This window comes from Mangifera indica, chromosome 13, assembly GCF_011075055.1.
Source record: "Mangifera indica cultivar Alphonso chromosome 13, CATAS_Mindica_2.1, whole genome shotgun sequence".
Classification (NCBI taxonomy): domain Eukaryota; kingdom Viridiplantae; phylum Streptophyta; class Magnoliopsida; order Sapindales; family Anacardiaceae; genus Mangifera; species Mangifera indica.
The window spans coordinates 6350923-6372695 of NC_058149.1; the positions used below are offsets into that span (position 1 = coordinate 6350923).

Sequence of the window (21773 nt, forward strand, 5' to 3'; positions counted from 1 at the left end):
TTGGTCAAACTAAGTTTCAATATTTATTTAGTACCTTGCTACCAATGTTAAAAGTGGACTCCGAAACAATAGTTGTTATTGGTATACTCATGATGTCACGAGCCATCATGACAAGTATTGGATAAAGATCACAATACATCTTCCAATGTTTAAGGATATCCACATTATAATGTTTGATGCGATCATACCTCAGCTCTCCCAAGTAAAAGTCTAATCTATACTTCTTAGTAGAAGTAGCTCTAAACTTAACCTCATAGTAATCAAAGTCAACCTCCTACACAATTTAAATATAAAAATTTGAAATGTAATACATACACACACACATAATTAATATATTATTAATTACAATAATATAAAAAAGTATAGTAACTTACACATATATCATCTTTAAAACTAATAAGACTAGAAGTCGCAATTGATGGAACAATGGGAACATCTTTGTAAAATTGAACTTCATAAGCTTCAAAAAGCTTATACATTTCTTGATTGACAACCTCCAACTTTCTTTGTGTGATAATTGGGTTATAAACCTTTTTGTAGCAAAACTCTGCAAACTCAAACTTAAAACAAGGGTCAAGAACAGTTGCAATAGTTGATACAATATTATAAGAATCCCAATATTTTTCAAAATTTGGTTTCATTTGTGTTGTCATGGTGCTAATAACTTTATCCTCACTCTCAATCTTTTCATTCAAACGCAATAGAATTTTCTGTACATTTTGAAGAAACAAGTTTGCATTGGGATATTTGAAACCTGAAAAAAAAGTTGTTATATTATAAAATTGCTTCAAAAATTTGCATATCCTTTCCCCCTATCCTATTCTTCCTCTGATGGACAATAAGTATAAGCAGACTCTATCAAAGACAAATGAGTAAACATATGACAAAATAATAAAACACTTTCAAGCATTAAAAAGGTTGAATTCCATTTAGTGGGAACATCCATTCTCAATCATTTTACACTTGTCACACCAATTTCTTGAGCAAGTTCTCCAAATTTAATTCTTTTACTGTCACTTCCTTTGATATATTTCATACTTTATTGAATATTATGTAAAGCCATGCTAGCAACTTTTAACCCTTATTGAACAATACGATTCAAGATATATGCACAAGATTGCACATGAAAAAAATTACCTTTACATAATAATGAATTTTGCGCACAAAGTTTACTTTTTAAAATATCTTCCATCTTATCATTATTATTGCATTGTCCAAAGTAAGAAAGAAAATTTTCTTTTCAATTCCCCATTCTTTAAAGAAGTGACAAAAAAGCCCTAGAGTGTGGAGGTGGAATATGGCAAAAATTGAGAATTTTACTTTGTAACAACCAATTCTCATCTATGTAATGAGCGATCAAAGAAATATACCTTTTAGTTGTACAAGAAGCCTATTTATTAGAAATAAAAAATATTCTACTAGGAACCCTCCTTAAAACATGCTTAATCTTTTCCTTTTCCCTTTTATATATTTTAAGCAAAGCGGTGTTCCTAGTGTAAGACTTAACATCAAGATTCACATTGTTAAACACATCTCTAATTATTTCATGCTACACTATTGAATATGAATAATTATGTTTAATAATTCCCACTGCCATCTTTTCAAGATAAGACTCTCGACAAATCTTTTTAGTTTGCAATTTATTTTTATAATCGTGGTTATGAATTCAGTCACTGTGTATTAAGTTTACCCATTCAACAAATTCTAATGGGGTCCTTAGTTATAAAAAAAAATTGATGTGCATCAGTGCAGACATTTTTTAGGACAATCTTCCATATTACACTTCAAATTTTTAGTCCCTTTTGAGGAACTACGATATGCATAAGATTTACTGCAATATATACACTTCACCCTTTCACTGCCTTTCTCATCAAAATATGTTTCAAATTGCTTCCGAACATCACAAGTTTTACATTTACTTCTAGTTTTAGAAGTAACATTACTATTGACAGGAGGTTTCATTTCTGTATTTGAAGATTGAGACTTCTCCATAAGAATACTTGTGTGTTGTGTTATGAGACTATCCATATGAAAATTGATACAATCACATGAAACAATAGATTCCAATAAATTTGCGGGACATTAATTATTGTAGCTAATTTTTTTTCTTTTTTATACATATGTAACCATATATTTTTTTATTATACATTTATAACCTAAAACATAAAAAATTCAAAATACCCTTTAAAATTCAAATTCCCTAGCCAGGCATTCAAAATCACCCAACCAAGACAAATAAAACTCACCCGGCAACCAAGAACCATAGTCATCGCCAACACAGCCAAGTCATTGGCCGTTTATGGACAGATCAAGCCGACCGGTGACTTGGCTATTGTAATTTCACTTTTAAATCTGTTTCAAATTTACTTTCTTGCATGCACCAAAGGAAATGCGTAGTAAAAATGTGGAAGTGCTGCGAACTCTGTTGTCTCTATGTGACACTGATCTGACTCCCTCCAATGTACATGGAATGCAGTATTGGAATGTGTTTCTCGGCTTGAATATATCACGTCAGCTCCAGCTATTGCTGCAATTGTTATGCTTAGATCAAATCAGATCTCCTGAGATTTTGTTGTTCGAAGCTTGAATATAATTATATTTAAAAATAAATTTATGCCGACTTGGCCACTCAGCCAACTCATTTGACCAAGCCCAAAACCCAAAATGTGATGCACTTTCGTTTTCAAATAACATAATATTACAAAAATATTTCCTTTTTATTTGATCTAATGAACTTTTTTGATTGTTTAATCAGTATTTTAGTTAATTTAACTTTGAAACAATATTTTAACGACCTTTCTTTTTTGCTAAAATGTTGTTGTAATAGACCATAATGTTGCTTTTTATTGGGTGACTCTTCTCCTTTTAAAATAAAATCTAATTAAAAAGTAACTCTATTTGTATAATAGGAAAAAAAGGGTGACTACATATCTATAAAAGAAAAAAAAAGCTAAAATAATAATAAATATCCCCCAAATTTGTAAATAAAAATGTTTTAATAAAAAAATTAATAAAAGATAATGTAATTATTAAAATGATCAATCATAACATAATCAACTTAAATAATAAATAAAAACTAGTAATATAGAATGTATTAATTTCCTATTGGATTCTCAATTGGAAATTAATACACATAGATTCTCAATTATAATGTTTTATTAGAGTACAAATAAATTGCATTTTAAGAATAAATCTTTGGCTCCAAATCAATTTCTTGGATTGTATAGGAGGCTAATATAAAACAAAATTGATATTATTCTTACAATCAAATGAGCTTTCATTTCATGCTTAAAATTATTATATTATTTTATAATCAGAATAAATAAATATGTATTTGATGATATTTTATTCACAAAAAGCAAAATTTTCTTAATTGTCTCTTTTAATTTCCATGGCCATTGGGGTCAACACCCCTAACAGCATACCAATGCGTGGGAATTGAAAGTTCATATATGCAAGGGAGATGGACCCCAATAGCAATAAAAACCCAAATTTAATTGTGTTTTTTGTGGACCCAAAATATGCTCTCTATACAAAGGAAAAACGAATTTATCTTCTTGCCATTATTCACCTCTATCAATTTCTAACACTCTAAATAGTGGAGATATATTTGTAGAAAAGTGAAAAATATACATAAAAATTATTGTTAAATACATACTTATTTTGCTCTAAATTAAAGTTGAATTTAAAACTTGAGTTGAAGTTGCAGATAGAGATATATGAAGAGAAACAAACTGGTTTGAAATATGAGGGTTGATTTTGTTTTGAAATATAAGATATTAGCAAATAGTGTTGGCAGGATAAGAAAATTCTTCTTGATAAACCAAAAGACTTTACATTTTTTTTCTATATATTTTCTATTTTAAATTCAATTTCAACTTTTTAAAATTTTTTTGGGCTGCGGGTTCATGCGGGCCATCCATAAAAAATAAGATTATATGGGCACAGATAAAAAAATCTATAACTTATACCAATTTTATGGATAGGTATCCATGTATAATATGGGTAACCCACCCATTTTTCTAAGTCTAATTTTTATTAAAGTTTACTTTTAGCTGCACATATTTTGTAAAAGTTTACAGAGTTTAGGGCTATTTGTTTCTAGATATAGGGCGTACGTGATATTGTCCTTTATAACTTACCCAAACAAAAATGCCCTTTGTATAAGTATACCTCTTTCACACACATTTTGTGCAGGCGATATCAAGGGCTGAAACTTACTATTATTTGATTTTGGGCAATTTTCCCTCTATAGCAGCAATCAGAATTTTCAACATCAAAAAGGTTCTCTTACGACGCTTCTTCTCGTCCAATGGTTCTGTTATTTATTATTTTTAACTACAGACTTTAAGCTTGGTGAATGTGCTGTATATTTTGGGGGGTTTATCTCTGTAGACTATTTCGCATGCGTGCCATATGTTTGATCAAATGTTTCAACCAATTCAGTGTATATATATTTATTAACTTTTGGTGTTGTGTGTTACCTGTTTTACAAAATGCCCCACGTTTGGCTGAATGCTTATATATGTTGTTGGATGAGAGATTTCAAATAAAAAATTTTCAGAAAGTATGAATATCCACACATTTGCCAACAACATGTACCATTTTGGCATTTTATACACTTTGCAGGATAGTTTGGAAGTTTGAATTAATGGAGGAGCCTACGTTTTTCAACAGAATGATGTCTCATCTTCGCACAACATGCAAGTACGAACAATTTGTATTTTCCTTATCTTTATTGTTCAGTATTTTTTCAGTATTGTATAATGTGAAGCATTCCCATGCTATTTTACTCAAATAATATACCAGTTATTGGTAGAGTTTTTCGTTAGTAATATTGTAGGGAAACTCTTTACTTCTATCTCTGATGACATGTTTAGACTGGGACAATGGAAAACCTGAATTACAATAAAATATTTTCCTATATTCCTGAAAATGATTATTAACAAAAAACTATACTGAATTTCTACCGCTTGCAATGAATCCTGTGTGTTGTCTAAATCAGATTATAATAGTTTGTGTTGTATTCAAAATATAGTATTGCATGCTACAAGAATTTATTCATGATTTTTTCTTTTCCATTCTAATTTTGTTTGGTCATATAAATTTTTGAATTTAAACTTGCTATAAAATTCTTGCTGAAATGGTGGTGTCTTATTTGACCTCTTATATAATATAGATTTTCTTGGACATTGTCAACTTTTATCTTCTATGATTTTTTCATAGTTCATTATAAATTGACATGTTATTTTTTAAAACTGAAGGTATCATACAGGTTATCCTAAGGATCTGGGGCCATCACGTGTTATTCATTTTACATCAGAGCGTGAATTTGTTCAACTCCTCCATCAAGGCTATCCTGTTGTTGTTGCATTTACCATTAGGTGATTTGGAATTAATTAGCCTTCTTTTACCATCTTTTATTTTTTCTACTAAACATATAACACTATGGGTGTAACTATTTTAATTATTCAGGGGTAACTTAACCAAACATCTTGATCAAGTTTTGGAGGAAGCTGCTGCTGAGTATTATCCACATGTAAAATTTATGCGTGTAAGTTGTTTATGATTTTATCATCTTCTAAAAGAGATAGTTTTAGTTTGTAACACGATACAAATCTTGAAGAGTTCAATATATTTTGTACTTTTTTAACAAATAGAGCCAGCCACTGAGCCACATTTTTAGTATGAAATTGGATTGGAAAAGAGGAAAGAGATGTTTGTGAGGATTTTTCAATTCCTTATTTATGTAATGTAGTAATATTTTTGTGCATTGTATATGTTTGAAGTCTTATTGAAGCATATGATTTTCACTTTCACATGCTATAGAACCCCTTTATCTCCTCTTTCAGAAGTCAAGCAATGCTTGATATTTTGTAAAAACTTATAATTCTTATCATCCTCATCTCAGATTAGCATTTTAACTAGTTTCCAATTATCTATTTGGTGTTGGCTTGTTTCAGGTTGAATGTCCAAAATATCCAGGGTTTTGTATAACGCGACAGAGGAAGGAATATCCATTTGTTGAGATATTTCATAGTCCACAACAAGTATTGTAACTCTTACTTTTATTACAATCTCAAGTCTTTCCTTATTTATTTTACTTATCTATACTTGCATCAACTATCTACAAGTGAAAGATGCAAAGTTGTGGATTGAGAATGGAGGATTGATTCTTCATAAAGTGTTTAAATTTATAACTTGAAATTTTGGCAACAATGTTTCGATTCAGTTAGATATTTGTCATTATACTTGGTGTTGTATCCATTGTCTGAAGTGCTTATAAGACTAGTGACGATGAATCTGGACAAAATGGTAGGCTAGAAAATTGATGCTTATTTTGGTACTATAAAACATTTGGCGACTTTGTAAATAGCATAGGTATTCAAGCAAGGAAGGTAGTCTTAGGGACAATGTGGGTGAATGTGTTTTTATAGACATGCTAAGGTCTATGTTAGAAGGAATACAGTGACACATAGAGGCAAAAATATGTAAGGGCTATAACGGTTTTGGAAGATTCATAAAAGTTGATTGGACAACGTGGCAACAATTAGTTAAAAAAGAGATATGAGAGTGTGAAATTATGCAAAAGGGTCGGTTGGGTTGTTTGGAGATAAAAAAGCTAGGGATGTATCCCACTCTTACACTATCATAATTATCATTTGCTCTATTATAGTTTTGTTCTTTGGGTAAATTGATTGTAGCAATTGAGTGTCAATAGTAAGGTTCTCCAACTAAGTTGATAAATAAAATTAGATTCATTACACCTATCAACCATCTGTTTATGCATTTTGGTGTATTGTGCATTAGGGATCAGTAATGAGAAAAGGAAATGGATTTTGACAACTTTTAGGTGTTGAATATAGATTGAAGTTGGAGTGTGGTTTGTGTTTCAAGTGTGATGAGAAGTTCATTAGCCATGGTTGTAAAAATACACAACTGATAGTTCTAGTTCGCACCAAGGATAAAGAAGGTGAAAATGAAGCTGATGAACAAGGTACAAAACTTACTAAATTGGAATTTACCCAAATTGAACTATCGATACATTTGATAATGGGTCTCACTTCTTACAAGACACTGAAGTTAAAAAGGTAGTCTAGAGAGTAGAAGGTGATCGTTCTAGTGGATAGTGGAGCTATCGATAATTTCATTCTATGGGATGCAGTTAAAGAGTTGCAGTGGTGTATTTTGTCGACCAAAGTTTTGAAATTTGTTAAGCAGTGTCGATTACTATATCGAGACTAGCAATAACTTAGAAGTTTCTATCCTTCCAACTTCATAGTGTGGACTTAGTATTGGGAGTGGAATGGCTACGGTCTTTAAGGAGAGTGCAAGCAAATTATAGGGCAATCTACATCAAATTTAAAATAGAATACAAGCTTGTGCTTCTTTAAGGTGAATAAAATTTGGCTAAATTGGAAGTTTTGGTCGAAAGCTTGTTGAAAACAACTTAAAATTCAAACCAAGCATATTGTATTGAGCTTACATCAACCTTAGTGTCACCAATCGAGAAGCATGTCGAGATTAACAATGGATTAGCTACTAAATGAATCTCAAGAGCTTTTTGAGACACCAACCCAACTACCACCTAAATGGATGCAAGACTATACCATTAGGTTTGATTAAAGGAAATTAGCCACTAAACCTAAGGCCTTATCGATACCCTTATTTTCAAAAAATGGAAGTAGAAGAGATTGTTCGGAAGATGTTAGCCACTCGGATTATTAAACCAAGCATAAGTCCTTTTTCAAGCCTAACTTTGTTAGTAAAAAAGAAATATGGTGGTTGGAGATCTAGTGTTGATTATAGAGCTTTGAATAAATTGACTATTGTGGATACATTTCCAATTCCGAACATTGACAAAATATTGGATGAATTGGGAAGGGTGATTATTTTCTCCTAGTTGGATCTCAAGTTTCGCTATTATCAAATTTGGATGCTGGAAGAAGATATAGAGAAAGGGGCCTTTTGAACACATAATGGTCATTTTGAGTTTTTGGTGATGTCATTCGGACTCAACTACATTTCAATCATTAATGAATGAGATTTTCCTCTTTTATCTTTGAAAATTTATTATAGTGTTCTTTGATAATATTTAGTGTACAACAAAGATTGGAGTTCACATTTAAAGCATTTAAGGATCACTTTGGGAGTGTTAAATGATCATCAACTCTTTGTAAAAAAGAAGAAATGTATGTTTGGTTATTTTCAACTTGAATAGTTGGGGCATATTATTTTAGCAAAAAGAGTGGCAACCAATTTGACATAGTAGAGAGCACGGTTAATTAGCCTAGTCCAAAAGATGTTAAGGGGCTGTGTGGATTCTTAGGACTAGCTGGCTACTATAGAAGCTTTGTAAAAGGGTATAGAAAGATTGTTGAACCTTTTGCCTGGTTACTAAAGAAGTATGCATTCAAATGGTTGAAAGAAGCATAAGTGGCCTTCGACACCCTTAAGCAAACTTTATCCATTAGTTTCAACTTGAATATTTGGGACATATTATTTTAGCAAAATGAGTGACTACTAATCTAGCAAAGTAGAGAGCATGATTAATTGGCATAGCCTAAAAGATGTCAAGGAGTTGCGTGGATTCTTCGGGCTAATTGGTTACTACAGAAGCTTTGTAAAGGGGTATGCAAAGATTGTTGAACCTCTCGCCCAATTATTGAAGAAATATGCATTCAAATGGTCGAAAGAAGCACAAATGGCCTTTGACACCTTTAAGCAAGCTTTATCTTCATTTCTTGCCTTGGCCCTACCGAACTTCATCAAGATTTATGTATTGGAAATGGATGTATCGATGGCTGGTCTAGGTGTTTTCCTTATGCAAGAAGGCAAGACTACTACTTATTTCATTCACGTCCTTTCGGAAAGAGCCCACCAATAGTTGGTGCATGAACGAGAGCTAATGATCATTGTCCTTGTTGTCCAAGAATGGTGCTAATACCTAATGGGATGACATTTTATTATTCACGTTGATAAAAAAGTTCAATTCCTAACGGATCAAAGAGTACTCAGAGTTAATCAACAAAAATGGGTTATGAAGTTGTTTGGGTTTGATTTCAAGATAATCTACCGTCTCGATTGTGAGGACAAAGTAGTTGATTTTCTTGGAAGTTTGACGAGTAGCATGAATTACTGGCCCTATCGAAAGTGAAGATAACTAGCATTGAGTCCATTCAAGCTGAACTAGCGAAGAATAAACCCTTTCAAAGAATATTCAAGACTTGCTATTGGGCTCTACTAGCCACTTGTGGTTTACCTTGCGGAATGGAACTCTCTTTTACAGGGGATTGTGATAGGTACCTGAGTAATCCAGTAGCAGCAAAGCCTTGCTTGGATTCTTCCTCAGCTCTCACAGCCTCTCCTGTGTACCGATCTCAGCCACAACATAGCATACACTGGAACAAGAATAGCAACACAGCATACACTGGAACAGGAATAGCAACACAAACACACAAGACAATGAAAATATATATTGTATTGAATACTTTTTCCAGGAATGAATACAAATTAGTTCTCCAATACAATGACTATTTCCATCTACTGCACTGCTTAATCAATTACAATTCTCTTCACTAATTTTTTCCAGAAAGTTACACAAAAACCCAACTAAATCCCCACAGTAAATCTCAGCATTCGAGAGAACCACTCTCGCCCTACTTTTTCCTTAGTTTTTTCACCTGCTTCCTTTTTCCCATACGTGCTCTCCTTTTTCAACTCTTTCCATAGCCATTTCATTCTCTCTTACTCTGCCACATTTCATATTCTTAGTGGCTGGTTTTGCATTAAGATAGCAGCCTCCGATTTTGCATTATCCCTTTTATACCCTCTCTTTTCCTACAGGAAATAAATAAATATATAAGTCCTAACATTTCCCTTCCCATCGAGAGGCACCTTGTCCTCAAGGTGTGATTGGGGAAAAAGATATTGAAGGTTGTTGCATGATTCCCAAGTCCACTTGCAATCCAACAACCCTTTCCACTTATTAAGCAATTCAAGATCATTATGGGAGGAATACTTGAATTCTGATACACCTTCAAGCTGCTCCTCTAGCAAGTCTTCCTTCAAGCCTTTCATGTCGCCACATTTTATCAGATCACGAACAAGTCTACGAATATCACAGCGTGCAGAAAAGTTCACAACAACCCATTGTTCTATCTTTGTTGGCTCCACTTTAGCAAAATTAGTACTTATTGAAATGCCACATGAACGTAGCATTGGTTCAGCATCATACTTGCCATTTCGTAGAACATTAGATAATGTATTCATCCTTTCTTGTGGCTTTTGCCTTGATTTTCCCACAAGCGAAGCTCTCTGTAAAGTGTTAAGAGCTTTTGTGTAACGTTGTAAGGAAACCAAAGAACAAAGCTTAAGAGGGATATACGTAGGGCGTTTTGGCTTCCCAACATTGATGCAAGGAATATCTACTGAATATCGTAAATCCATATTGCGATGATTGACAAAGTAGTCATAAACAGTTAATTCCTGGGACTGAACTTCACCATCCTCATCCCTCACATTTTTCTGCTTGAGTGAAAACATCTGCTTTCTGCAGGGTTTCTCACTCAATCCAGTTATCATTATAGAGGTCCAAAAACCTCCTCAAACTAAAAGTCAAATCACAACAAAGTTCCTCCCAAGCAGCTTCAACCTGACAAATATAAATCGTCAGAATGACACAACTAGGCCTAATATAGCTCTCCATATCAGTAGGAATGTGAGATAGCCACTCAAGTATCTGTGCTCGTAGGATACAAGGAAAATCATTTGCTTCTTTCCCAAATAGTTTAAACACAATCCGATCTGTGTGGCTCTGAGCATCTCCACTAGAACTAAAAGGTGACTGGGCTGATGCTGAATCTGAGTTCCCACTAGTGTGAGGGGGACTCGACTGTTGAGAGTCTATTTGGACCCATGAAGGACAATCAAGGGAGCTACCCCCCAGATTTGCAGGAACAGGCGGTCTCTCAACATCTTCTGTGCCATCATCTAAGTCAACATATATGTCATTCAAATCAAAATTATTCATTTTGATCTGCCTTGCAGCACCATCTTGAACTTCTGCACCCCTGGCATTATGAGTAGTTGGACCTTGCTGTGGCATCTCAGATACAGATACACTGAGATGTTGTCCGAAAGGCCCAGGAGGACCTTGACCATTTGCGATCAAAACTAAAATAACTTCTGGGTTCCCAACAGAAGTGCAATGATTCATTATATTTTGTGAATCCTGCAAGAGCCCTGCTATGCTTCTTCCCCCGTTTTCACCAACAGGACTAGCAAGGCTCCTTAGAAGATGAGACAGCAGATCTTGATCTGTTTTACAGTCTGATCTATTGGAATGCATATTAGATTAGGGTAAAGATGGGCTCATATTTGGTGTGGGCCAATTGGGTTTCGGGTCGGGTCTTGGGTTTGGATTTTTATTAGGTATGATTAATTGAGTATGGTGGTTTGAATTTATTGGTGTAAGGGTTTTTGGGCTGGAATATATAATGTATAGGTTGAGTTGAGTTAGGGTTAGATTGAGTGTTTGAGAATTGGGTTGTAATGGATTTGGATTTAATTGTAATGGGTTTGGGTTGTGGGCTCTTGGGTTATTCCAATTTGGTTTTGGATTGGGCTTAGTAGTTGGATTTGATTTTGAGTTGAGTAAAAAATGTTTTGGGTCGGAATCAATTAGTGTGGGTGTGATTGGGTATTGGGCTAGGTTTAATAGTGATGGATTTTGGTTTAATAAGTTGGGTTTGGGTTGGGTAAATGGGTTATTGGGCCGGGTAGGGTTATAAACCCTTCTTCCTCCTCCTCTTCTTTCTTCATGGGCGCCTCCTTCTCCAGAATTCAGCATCTTCATCTCAGGAACGCTGCAACCAAATGAGAGAGTGAACTCCGACAGCTGGATCTCGTTGGCATCGTCCACTTTTTCACTGTATATTGCCGATTTCTTCTCCCAGTCACCCAAATCGACTATTTTCTCGCCAAAATTCTCAATCTCAGCTTCTTTTCTCTTTTTTTCACTGTCAAATACGTTTAGGATGCCTTCATCATCTAGATCGTCTTCTTCCACCACAAGAATGGCCCATGATTTGCGCTTACAATCATGCTTTGGCTCTTCCTTGTCGTCACAACGTGGACAAATTCTGTTCGTCATCGATTCTCGAAGTTCCCATTGAGTCAGTCGTCAAACCATCCACCAACGCCCACTATCTTTGATGAAGTCGACTTTCTCCATCCCTAGAATCGGTGCTCTGATACCAATTGATAGGTACCTGAGTAATCCAGTAGCAGCAAAGCCTTGCTTGGATTCTTCCTCAGCTCTCACAGCCTCTCCTGTGTACTGATCTCAGCCACAACACAACATACACTGGAACAGGAATAGCAACACAGCATACACTGGAACAGGAATAGCAACACAAACACACAAGACAATGAAAATATATATTGTATTGAATACTTTTTCTAGGAATGAATACAAATTAGTTCTCCAATACAATGACTATTTCCATCTACTGCACTGCTTAATCAATTACAATTCTCTTCACTAATTTTTTCCAGAAAATTACACAAAAACCCAACTAAATCCCCACAGTAAATCTCAGCATTCGAGAGAACCACTCTCGCCCTACCTTTTCCTTAGTTTTTTCACCTGCTTCCTTTTTCCCATACCTGCTCTCCTTTTTCAACTCTTTCCACAGCCATTTCATTCTCTCCTGCTCTACCACGTTTCATATTCTTAGTGGCTGGTTTTGCATTAGGATAGCAGCCTCCGATTTTGCATTATCCCTTTTATACCCTCTCTTTTTCTGCAGGAAATAAATAAATATATGAGTCCTAACAGATTGCTAGTTCTTGCAAAAAAGTTAGCTTTTATTCCTCAATTTCTGTCTAAATTTCATGATTCCCCTTAAAGGTCATCCTGGATTTTTTGCAAATACAAAAAGATTTTGATTGTATTATTTTGGGGAGGACTAAAAAGTGCTATGAGGGATTCTGTAGTAGGTTGTGTTGTTTGTCAAAAAAATAAATATTAAGTTATGAGTCCCATGGGGTTGCTACAACCTTTACCAATTCCTTTGCAAGTTTGGGCTAATGTTTCAATGGATTTCATAGGTGGGCTACCTGAGTCACAAGGGTTTGATACTAATTTGGTGGCGGTTGATCAGTTGACAAAGTATTTACATTTCTTTTGTGTCATCTGTTTACGGCCAAAGACGTGGGAAAACTGTTTGTTGAAGAAAATGTGCATCTTCGTGGCTATCTTAAGTCTATTGTATTAGATCGAGATCGGGTTTCTATGAGCGAATTCTGGTCGGAGATTTTTCATTTTAAAAATACCTCTTTGAAACATAGTTATGTTTACCATTCTCAAAAGGATAGGCAAACAGAGGTGGCTAAAAGGAGTTTGGAGACATATTTGCATTGCTTCATTAGTACTCAGCCCAGGCAGTGAATTAAATGACTTTCATGGGCTGAGTATTGGTTTAATGTAACTTTTCAAGGAGTGGCTAACATGGTCTCCTTCAAGGCTTTATGTGGCCAAGACCTACCCACACTTCTTCTTTTTATGGAGGAGCCCTCTTTGAATGAAAGGATAAATATTCATATCCGAGAACACAGTTGAATGCCCAAGATAGGATGAAATAATTTGCAGACACTAATAGCTGAGAAGTTCAATTAATGGTGGGTCATTGGGTGTTCCTCAAGCTTCAATCGTACTGTTTGCATTCTTTGGCAAGATGCCCCAATGATAAGTGCAGACCACACATTCCTTACAAAGCACTTGAATGTATTGGTAAGGTAGCTTATAAGCTGGCTTTACCTTTGGATGCTCGAATTTATAATAGCTTTCACATTCTCATCTTAAAAAAGCTGTAGGTAATTGGTTCTTAAGTCAACCCTTATCGGTAGACATGGAGTTACAACTCCAGCCGCTTGCTATGATGGCTATGAAGCATTTGGGAGATGACTCAATGCAGGTGCTTATATAGTGAAAGGGACTTCCCAATTTTGAAAGCTCTTGGGAGGATTCTATGGTTATTAAAGAACAATTTCCTTATTTCCATCTTGGGGGCAAAATGCAACTGGTTGAGGGAGGTATTGATAGACTTCTTAAGGTCTATGTTAGGGGGAATAAAGTGACACACAGGAGAAAATCTGTGAGGGTTGGAAAGGTTTTGGAAGATTCATAAAAAGTTAATTGGGCAACGTGGCAGCAGTTAGTTAAAGGAGAGAGAGATATGAAAGTGTGAAACTATTTGAAGGGCTAGCCTGGTTGTTAGGAGATAGAGGATGTTTTTGGTAGTTTTGTGCTAGGGAGGTATTCGGCTTCTCACACTGCCAAAATTATCATTTGCGGTATTCTAAATTTATTCTTTTGGTAAGCTGATTGTAGCAGTTGAGCATAAATAGTGGGTTTTCCTGCTAAGTTGATAAATAAGGTCATATTCATCACACCTATTTTCCATCTGTTTCTGTATTTCGGTGTGTTGTGATTGAATTTGCTGGTTGAATATCAATTTCTAATATGGTTGTTGTGTGATAATCGTGAGGTTGAATTGTGTAGTATGTGATTGCAAGAGAGGTGATTCAGGAGTTAGTGATGTCTCTATATCCTTGTAATACTGTTATATTAGTAGAACGACAAATATTTTTAGTGAAATTTTCTCTTCTTTCCCCATATAATGCAACGTAACGCAATTCTTTCAGGTTGTCCCTTTGGATTTTGCTACCAAATTGTCATCATAAAATTCAGTGCGATTTTGTATTCCTTCTTGATGTGGTTCTGAAGCTTCTGACAATAATTTATGTGTTGCAGGCAGCTAACCAAGGAAAGGGTGCTGATTCAAATGTGACGAAATACTCAGTAAAAGTTCTCCCAGTGAGTTCTGGATCATATTTTTCTTTTACTCTGTCAATATGTTACAAATTTCTGTTGCCTTCTTCATATGCATTTTCTGCTATTTGACTCAAGATTGTGCTTTTGTGGGGATGTTACTCTTTTTAATATGCATAAAGAACATGCTTTGGCTATGTGAGAGCCAGTTTGTGTTTCTAGAGTTAACAAAATTCCTTGAAGCAATATTTTGAATTCTGTTTTATTTTTAGGAGAAAATTTTATGAAACTCCATTTTATTTTTTGATAAAATATTGGCACACCACTTTCATATTAAAATTCATAAAAGAATTATTGTGAAATTCTGGAAATTATCACAAAAGTCCTCCGAAATTATCACAATATCACAAAAAAAATCATAAAAATCTATTAGAAGCATCATTTACATTGAAGATTTCTACTTAATTGTTCAAATTATTATCGCACTCCTTGATGAGTTTGAACATAGAGTGGTGGATTTTGAAAATTTTTCCAAAGTTTACTAAATACCCCATAGTTTGTATTCTAAAATATACAAAAAGTTACAGTAGAACCCTTCAGTTTTCTTGCACCTTGTAATGGATCTTGCATGCTAGACGTGTTGCTGTAGAATGTTGTGGGGGGACTTGTTCATTAAGGCTTTTTTGATAGGAACTTAACAGATTCTCCCAAAATAAATTACACAACTAATAGCAACCTGTCAAGTTCTCCTAAAACAATCACACAACACCAACACTAGTTCTAAGAGAAGCTTCAACAGATTTTATTAATCCACAAATCCAATGTTCAAATTAAGTACATTAACCAAGAAATCGGAAACAAGAAAAAAGGTTAAAAAGAATTGTACTGTGTTGGTAACAAATGTCCCCCCAGGCAGATTTGCCTCACTTCCCAATTTCACTCTAATTCTTTCTCACCTTTTCACTTTGTCTATTTTTTATATTTAATCTCATTTCTTTTGTATCGTTGTTTTACTGCTAAACATGTATTCCCCACGTGGACCTTCCTTATTTTCTGCCTTATCATGTTTTGCCACCTCACTATGAGTCAAGATTCAATTGCTTTAATTCCTGTGCTTCCTTCGGTACAATTTCACAATACGAGGCCTAACATTTTTCAATTCACCTTTTTAATTCAGTAAGGGGTTATCCTTTTCAGAGGAAGTAGTTGAAGTTGTTATTCATATTTTCCATTTTTACTAGAAGCTAGATGTTATGTGACTGTTAAAGATTTTTCCTTATTACTTTGTTAACAACATATTCAGGCTTCATATCCATTAATAAAGGTAGACAATTATTATTCAAATCAAGCCTTTGTTTTGGCAAACTTCTTCCTTTGTTATCTATCATCTGTTCTTATTTCCAAAATAGCTTGAAAAGGCTATTATACATTATACAAGATCAGGCAATTGAGGCCAAGGAAATGGTTAGGGTTGCAACATCTTGGTATCAAAGCTTGCCATCGGTGAAGACCAGCGTGTTCAAGTACTCGAACAAGAGATGGGTTTGATTATAGAGCTAGGTATTTAGAGTGATAGACAACAAAGAATGATTAAGCAGATGATGAGATTGTCCAATCTTCTTAGACTAGAGACAAAGATGTTTGAACTAGGCAAAGGACTGCATGAGTGAGTAATGATAATTAGTAAAAAGTGGGGGTGTCCCTTAGATTGGCTAAGTTGGACTTTTCGAGATATGATGGTTGAAATGATCCCATCAATTGGATCTGTCAACTGAATAAGTTTTTGATTTTCAAGTCACCTATCATGATGATCAAATTCAACTTGTAGCATACCATATAGAGGGAGATTCACAACTGTGGTTCCAAGGACAAACAATTGAATAGGGATATGTCTTGGGAGAAAATAAAAGTCTAGTTGACAAGTTCAACATCTTAGCATTTGAGAATCAAATTAGGCTATTGCCCAAAGCTCTCATAGCGAACCTTTGGACATAGTCTAATGAGACTTTCCTCTTTTCAAGTTCTACATACAAAGTAAGGGCTCCCCTTGTAACTCACGTTGACAACGTTCGATGTTTCATCTAGGTGGACCTTTAACAACATCGATTGTAAGGATTTTGCTTCCAATGCGATAACAAGTTAACATCCAACCACAATTGCATGAGGTTGTTTTTCATCAAGCTAGAACAAGATCCCAAGAAGACTCACATTGAATAAGTGAAAGAGGATGTTGATAAAGGGCCTAAGTTTCTAGTGATCTCTTTGCACACATTGGTAAAGGTTCAAACCCAAACAATGAGGGTAAGGGCCATGATAAGGGGCATGAAGCTCACAGTTTTGGTGGACCTAAGTTCTATTCAATTTCTTTTAAGAACAAATCAGTTGGATCCTTTAGGCTTGCAACAAAGCACAAGCCATCATTACAGGTTATTGTTGCCGACAAGGAAAAACATTCATTGTGATAGGTCTACAAGTAGGTTGCCATGGTTTATTAAACCTCACCTTAAATGTGGATGAAATCCTCCTTTGGGATAGGTCTTAGGCCTCAATATTTGTAAACATTAGGACCAATTATTTGGGATTTATATAAGATAGAAATGAAGTTCTCGACTCATGGAAAAATGATTTGGTTTTAGGGAGAAGACACCATCAAAGCATAGTTAGTGAAGGAAAAATAATTCAAAAGGCTTAACAACAAATCAATGGGAGGGGAACCTAGGAGCACACTTGTAAGTATGCAACCTTTTCAGTATCCCCATTTCTAAAAACAAAAAATGAAGCTATTTTTTCGTAAAAGTTCTAGCAAGGGATCATTTGACCAAGCTAGACTTCTTTGTCATTAGTCCTCTTAGTTAAAAACAATGAATCTTGACAATTTTGTGTCGACTATCAAGACTTAATAAACTAATAATTAAGTATAAATTTCCAATACCAATTAATGGAGAGCTTTTGGATGAATTTCATGGAGCTAAGTGGTTTATCTAGTTAGATTGGAAATCTAAGTACCACCAAGTAATGCATTCAGGGGATGTTGTCAAAATGGTTTTCCAAAACTATTATGGGCTTTTTGAAGTCTTGGAAGTGGGCCCTCTAGCGTTCATACTATCTAATCCCTTATGAACAATATTTTTCATAGTTATTTACAAAGCTTTATTTTAGTATATTTTTATGATAATCTAATTTATAGTTGTAGTTGGGATAAACCACTTGAGACATGTTTGCATAGCATTTGGAATTCTAACAAAATATTAGTTGGCAATGAAAAAAAAAGTCTAGTTTTGCCCAAAAGCAGATTCAGTATTTAAGGCATGTTATGGGGGTGCATGAAGTTATGGTAGATCTTTAAAAAATAGAGGTCATCACCAAGTGGCCTAAGCCATCTATTATTCAGTAGTCAAGAGGGCTCCTTGGACTTATCGTCTATTATCATAGATTCATAGTTGAATATGGTATTATTGCATGATCGCTAGCAGACATTTTTAAGAAAAGTGCAATCAAATGAAGTGATAAAGGATACAATGCCTTCAACCAACTCAGAGAAGTAATGGCTGAAGCATTGGTGATAACACTATTGGATTTTTCCATTCCATTTATAGTGGAATGTGATGTCTTCGACGTAGGCATTGAAGTCATATTAATACAGCAAGTGCATGCCATCGCCTATTTCAGCACTAGCTTTGAAGGTGAAAACCTCTCTCTCCTAACTTATCAAAAAGAAGGAATGACTTTAGTCATTGCAGTTAAAAAATGGCAACCTTACCCATTGGGACAACATTTTGTTGTTTAAACTAATCAAAAAAGTTTCAAGTATCCTTAGAAGCAATGAATAGCCATGAAATCCCAATGGAAATGACTTATTAAACTACTTGACTATGACTTTAGCATTGAATATTGCTAAGGAAAGAGCAATATGGCAATTGATGCATTATCTCATCGGGAAGAACATACTGAAATTGTTGCTTACTCATCCTTAACACCGTGGTGGCTTGAAAGAGCAATATGACAATTGATGCATTATCTCATCGGGAAGAACATGCCGAAATTGTTGCTTACTCATCCTCAACGCTGTGTTGGCTTGAACCCATCTTAGATGAAAATTGAAAACATCAAAATCTACAAAAACTCCACCATTTAGTTACCATTCCCTATCCTAACACAAGTTTGAATGGATATTTCAATGGATTTTAGTGATGGTCTTCTTGCTTCAAAAGGTAAAATCATATATTTTTTTTTGTAATAAATCATCTTTCGGAGTATGCACACTTTATTTCTATGTCTCATCCATAAATGACCTTGATTATTGCTCAAGTATCTTGTGAGAATATTTTTAAGTTGCATGACATACTTCCATTAATTTTTTGTGGTCAAGACCTGACCTTTACTTGCCTTTTGGAAGGAACTCTTTAGGTTGAAAGGTAAATATTTTAATTTTAACTTGGCATACCACCCCCAAACGAATGGGCTAATAAAGGTTGTTAATTGTACTATTTAGATGTGTCTACGGTGCTTTACAAGCTCAAAACCTATAGAATGGACTAAGTGGCTTGCGTGGGTTGAGTATTCCTATCAATACCAGCCTTCATTCAATAGCTTGGATCGTTCCCTTTGAGATAGTTTGTGAGAGGCCATCTCGTACACTCCTCTCTTATGTCCCAGGAACAACAAGGTTGCATGCTGCTAAGGAGTCTTTTGCAATGGGATGCCATTCTCCATGAACTTCAAAGATGCCTTGTGGTTAGCCAACAAAAGATGAAGCAGGTTTATGATGCTAAGCACATTGAGTAGGAATTTGAAGAAGGTGACTGGGTTATTTGAAGCTCCAACCATATCAACAAGTTTCGGTCTCTAACAAAAGGTAACGAAAATTCGCTGCTCATTTCTATGGCCTTTTTCGGATTTTACAAAAAATTGGGAAGGTAGCTTACAAGTTGGAGCCTCCCGTTTCTAGCCACATTCATCTTGTTTTTCATGTCCACTTGCTCAAGAAGATTGGAGTTCACCTTCAGTGCTCTCTCACATTACCTGGACATTAGAGACCTCTCCTTTAGAAGCTCCATGACAACAACCTAAAGCAAAACTATCTATCCGTGGTCTCGATCATAAACAAGCATTCCTTGTTAGGTGGGAAGGCTTGGATGATTTAGAGGTTACTTGGGTAACTACTACCACATTCTCTTAGGACTTCCCTAATGTTCCAAATCCTTGAGGCCATAGATTCTTTTACAGGGGGAGGAGTTGTTATGGATCTTGCATGCTGGACTATTGCTGTCAAATGTTCTGGGGCACTTGGTCATTAAGACTTTTCCAATTCACCTTTTTAATTTAATAAGCGATGTTCTTTTTTGGGTGGAAGTAGCTGAAGTTGTCATTGATATCTTCCTTTTTCTTAGAATCTAGATGTTATGTGACTCTCAAAAATATTTGTTGATTACTTTGTTGACAGCCTACTCAATGGCTTCATGTCCATGAATAAAGGCAGACGATTATTGTTAGAAGCAAACCTTTGATTTTGCAAATTTATTTCTTCATTATCATTACTGTGTTCTCACTTCTAAAGTAGCTTGAAGAGGTCATTTTGCAAGATTGTGTGGTCGAGGCCAAGGAAATGATCAGGGTTGTAACAGTCCTTTGTTTCACTTTCTGCCTTATTTTCATTTTTCTTGTTCTTATTATTCTCTATCTCACTCTAAAAAATTCACATAAATTTCATTATTGATTTGTGTTTTTTATTAATTTTCTTTATGATAGATGAGAAATGAAGTTATTAGATTCTATTTCATTAATGATTAATCATATTGAGTTGTGTTTAAATAACTTTGATAGTCACATGCTTAGGTGAAAATTAGTTTAGATTAAATTAAATTGATTTAAGTTTCTAATCTAATTGGTTTATATACATAAAATTCTCATCCAAGTATGAATATATTAGGATCATGAATATACACCGTTGTATTTAAGTTATAAAATATCATTTTAGTGTATTAAATAAATGAATATAACGATGAACGTAAATGGTCCTCAATAGAGAATGGAATGTGTGTTGAGATAGGAAGTAATTTTTAGTAGTATTTTGTTGTAGTGGCAATATAAGTACATTGATTAGTTATTACTTCGTTTGCCTTTTTTAAGTACTTTTTTTTTTCATTTTTATAAAAACATGCAAATTTGCAATCTATAAGGTAAGTTTCATTATTCACCTCTTATTAGGGGTATATACTGTTTCGTATGTAAAATTTCTTTGGCTATCTTAGAAAAAAAAAAAATTTAGCCCAGCTTAGTCAATGAAAATTGATAAATTTTTTGTCCTGTTTTTTTATTTTCTTCTAATGTAATAAGTTATTTTGTATTCAAAATTCAGTTCAATTACGACGTCAGTTGCTATGGATTTAGAGAATTTTTCAAGCGGCATGGAATACAGACGACCGATCCTCAGTAACAATTTGGAGGAAAGAGGTGGGTGTTGGATTTTTATGGCTTGTTTAGTTGATTATCACATCTAATGCAGCAAATACCAAATGGGCTTCACATATATTTGTTTTATTAATTCGTTATAGGATCTGGGTTATGTACCATTCAATCACAAAAATTACTCAGGATGATTTGTTTTTAATTCATTTAAAATTATTATTATTATGTGATAATTAGTGGTATAAATAGGTTGAATAGTCACTTCAAGTACATAAATAAGTATATATTCAATATGTGTCATCATGTAATTAGATAATTTTGAATTAAGGATAAAATAACATCTCAATCATGTGATGACATATATAAGCGTGTCTATATGTATATTCAAAGTAGGTATATATAGTATGAATGTTGTCGACATTGTGCAAATTGAACCTGACTGTTTGGATTGGGTTTTATGATACTAACATGTAAAACCAAGCAAGTAAATGGATTGATTTGAGCTTTGAGTAGGGGTGGATTCGAATTG

The 21773-nt window shown here is 34.4% G+C and overlaps 1 protein-coding gene across 2 annotated transcripts; it reads left to right on the forward strand.

The window, feature by feature from the left end:
* Positions 1-4055: 4055 nt before the first annotated feature.
* LOC123193978 lies at positions 4056-21469 on the forward strand. Of its 2 annotated transcripts, XM_044607078.1 has the most exons (8): positions 4056-4284; positions 4630-4707; positions 5265-5384; positions 5476-5554; positions 5964-6050; positions 14819-14881; positions 21195-21289; positions 21391-21469. In XM_044607078.1, the coding sequence occupies exons 2-7, from the start codon at positions 4652-4654 to the stop codon at positions 21270-21272; spliced, it is 483 nt and encodes a 160-aa protein (XP_044463013.1). In that variant the 5' UTR covers positions 4056-4284; positions 4630-4651; the 3' UTR covers positions 21273-21289; positions 21391-21469. The 2 variants fall into 2 exon arrangements, with proteins under 2 accessions (XP_044463013.1, XP_044463012.1); XM_044607077.1 differs by having other exon boundaries at positions 4060-4284; positions 21195-21469.
* Positions 21470-21773: the final 304 nt, after the last annotated feature.

Excerpts from the sequence above, each read along its gene's own strand:
- LOC123193978 (XM_044607078.1), top strand. The coding sequence starts at position 4,652 with ATGGAGGAGCCTACGTTTTTCAACAGAATGATGTCTCATCTTCGCACA. Across the intron at positions 4,708-5,264 it reads CATCTTCGCACAACATGCAA|GTATCATACAGGTTATCCTA; the intron begins GTACGAACAATT and ends TTAAAACTGAAG. Across the intron at positions 14,882-21,194 it reads ACTCAGTAAAAGTTCTCCCA|TTCAATTACGACGTCAGTTG; the intron begins GTGAGTTCTGGA and ends TTCAAAATTCAG.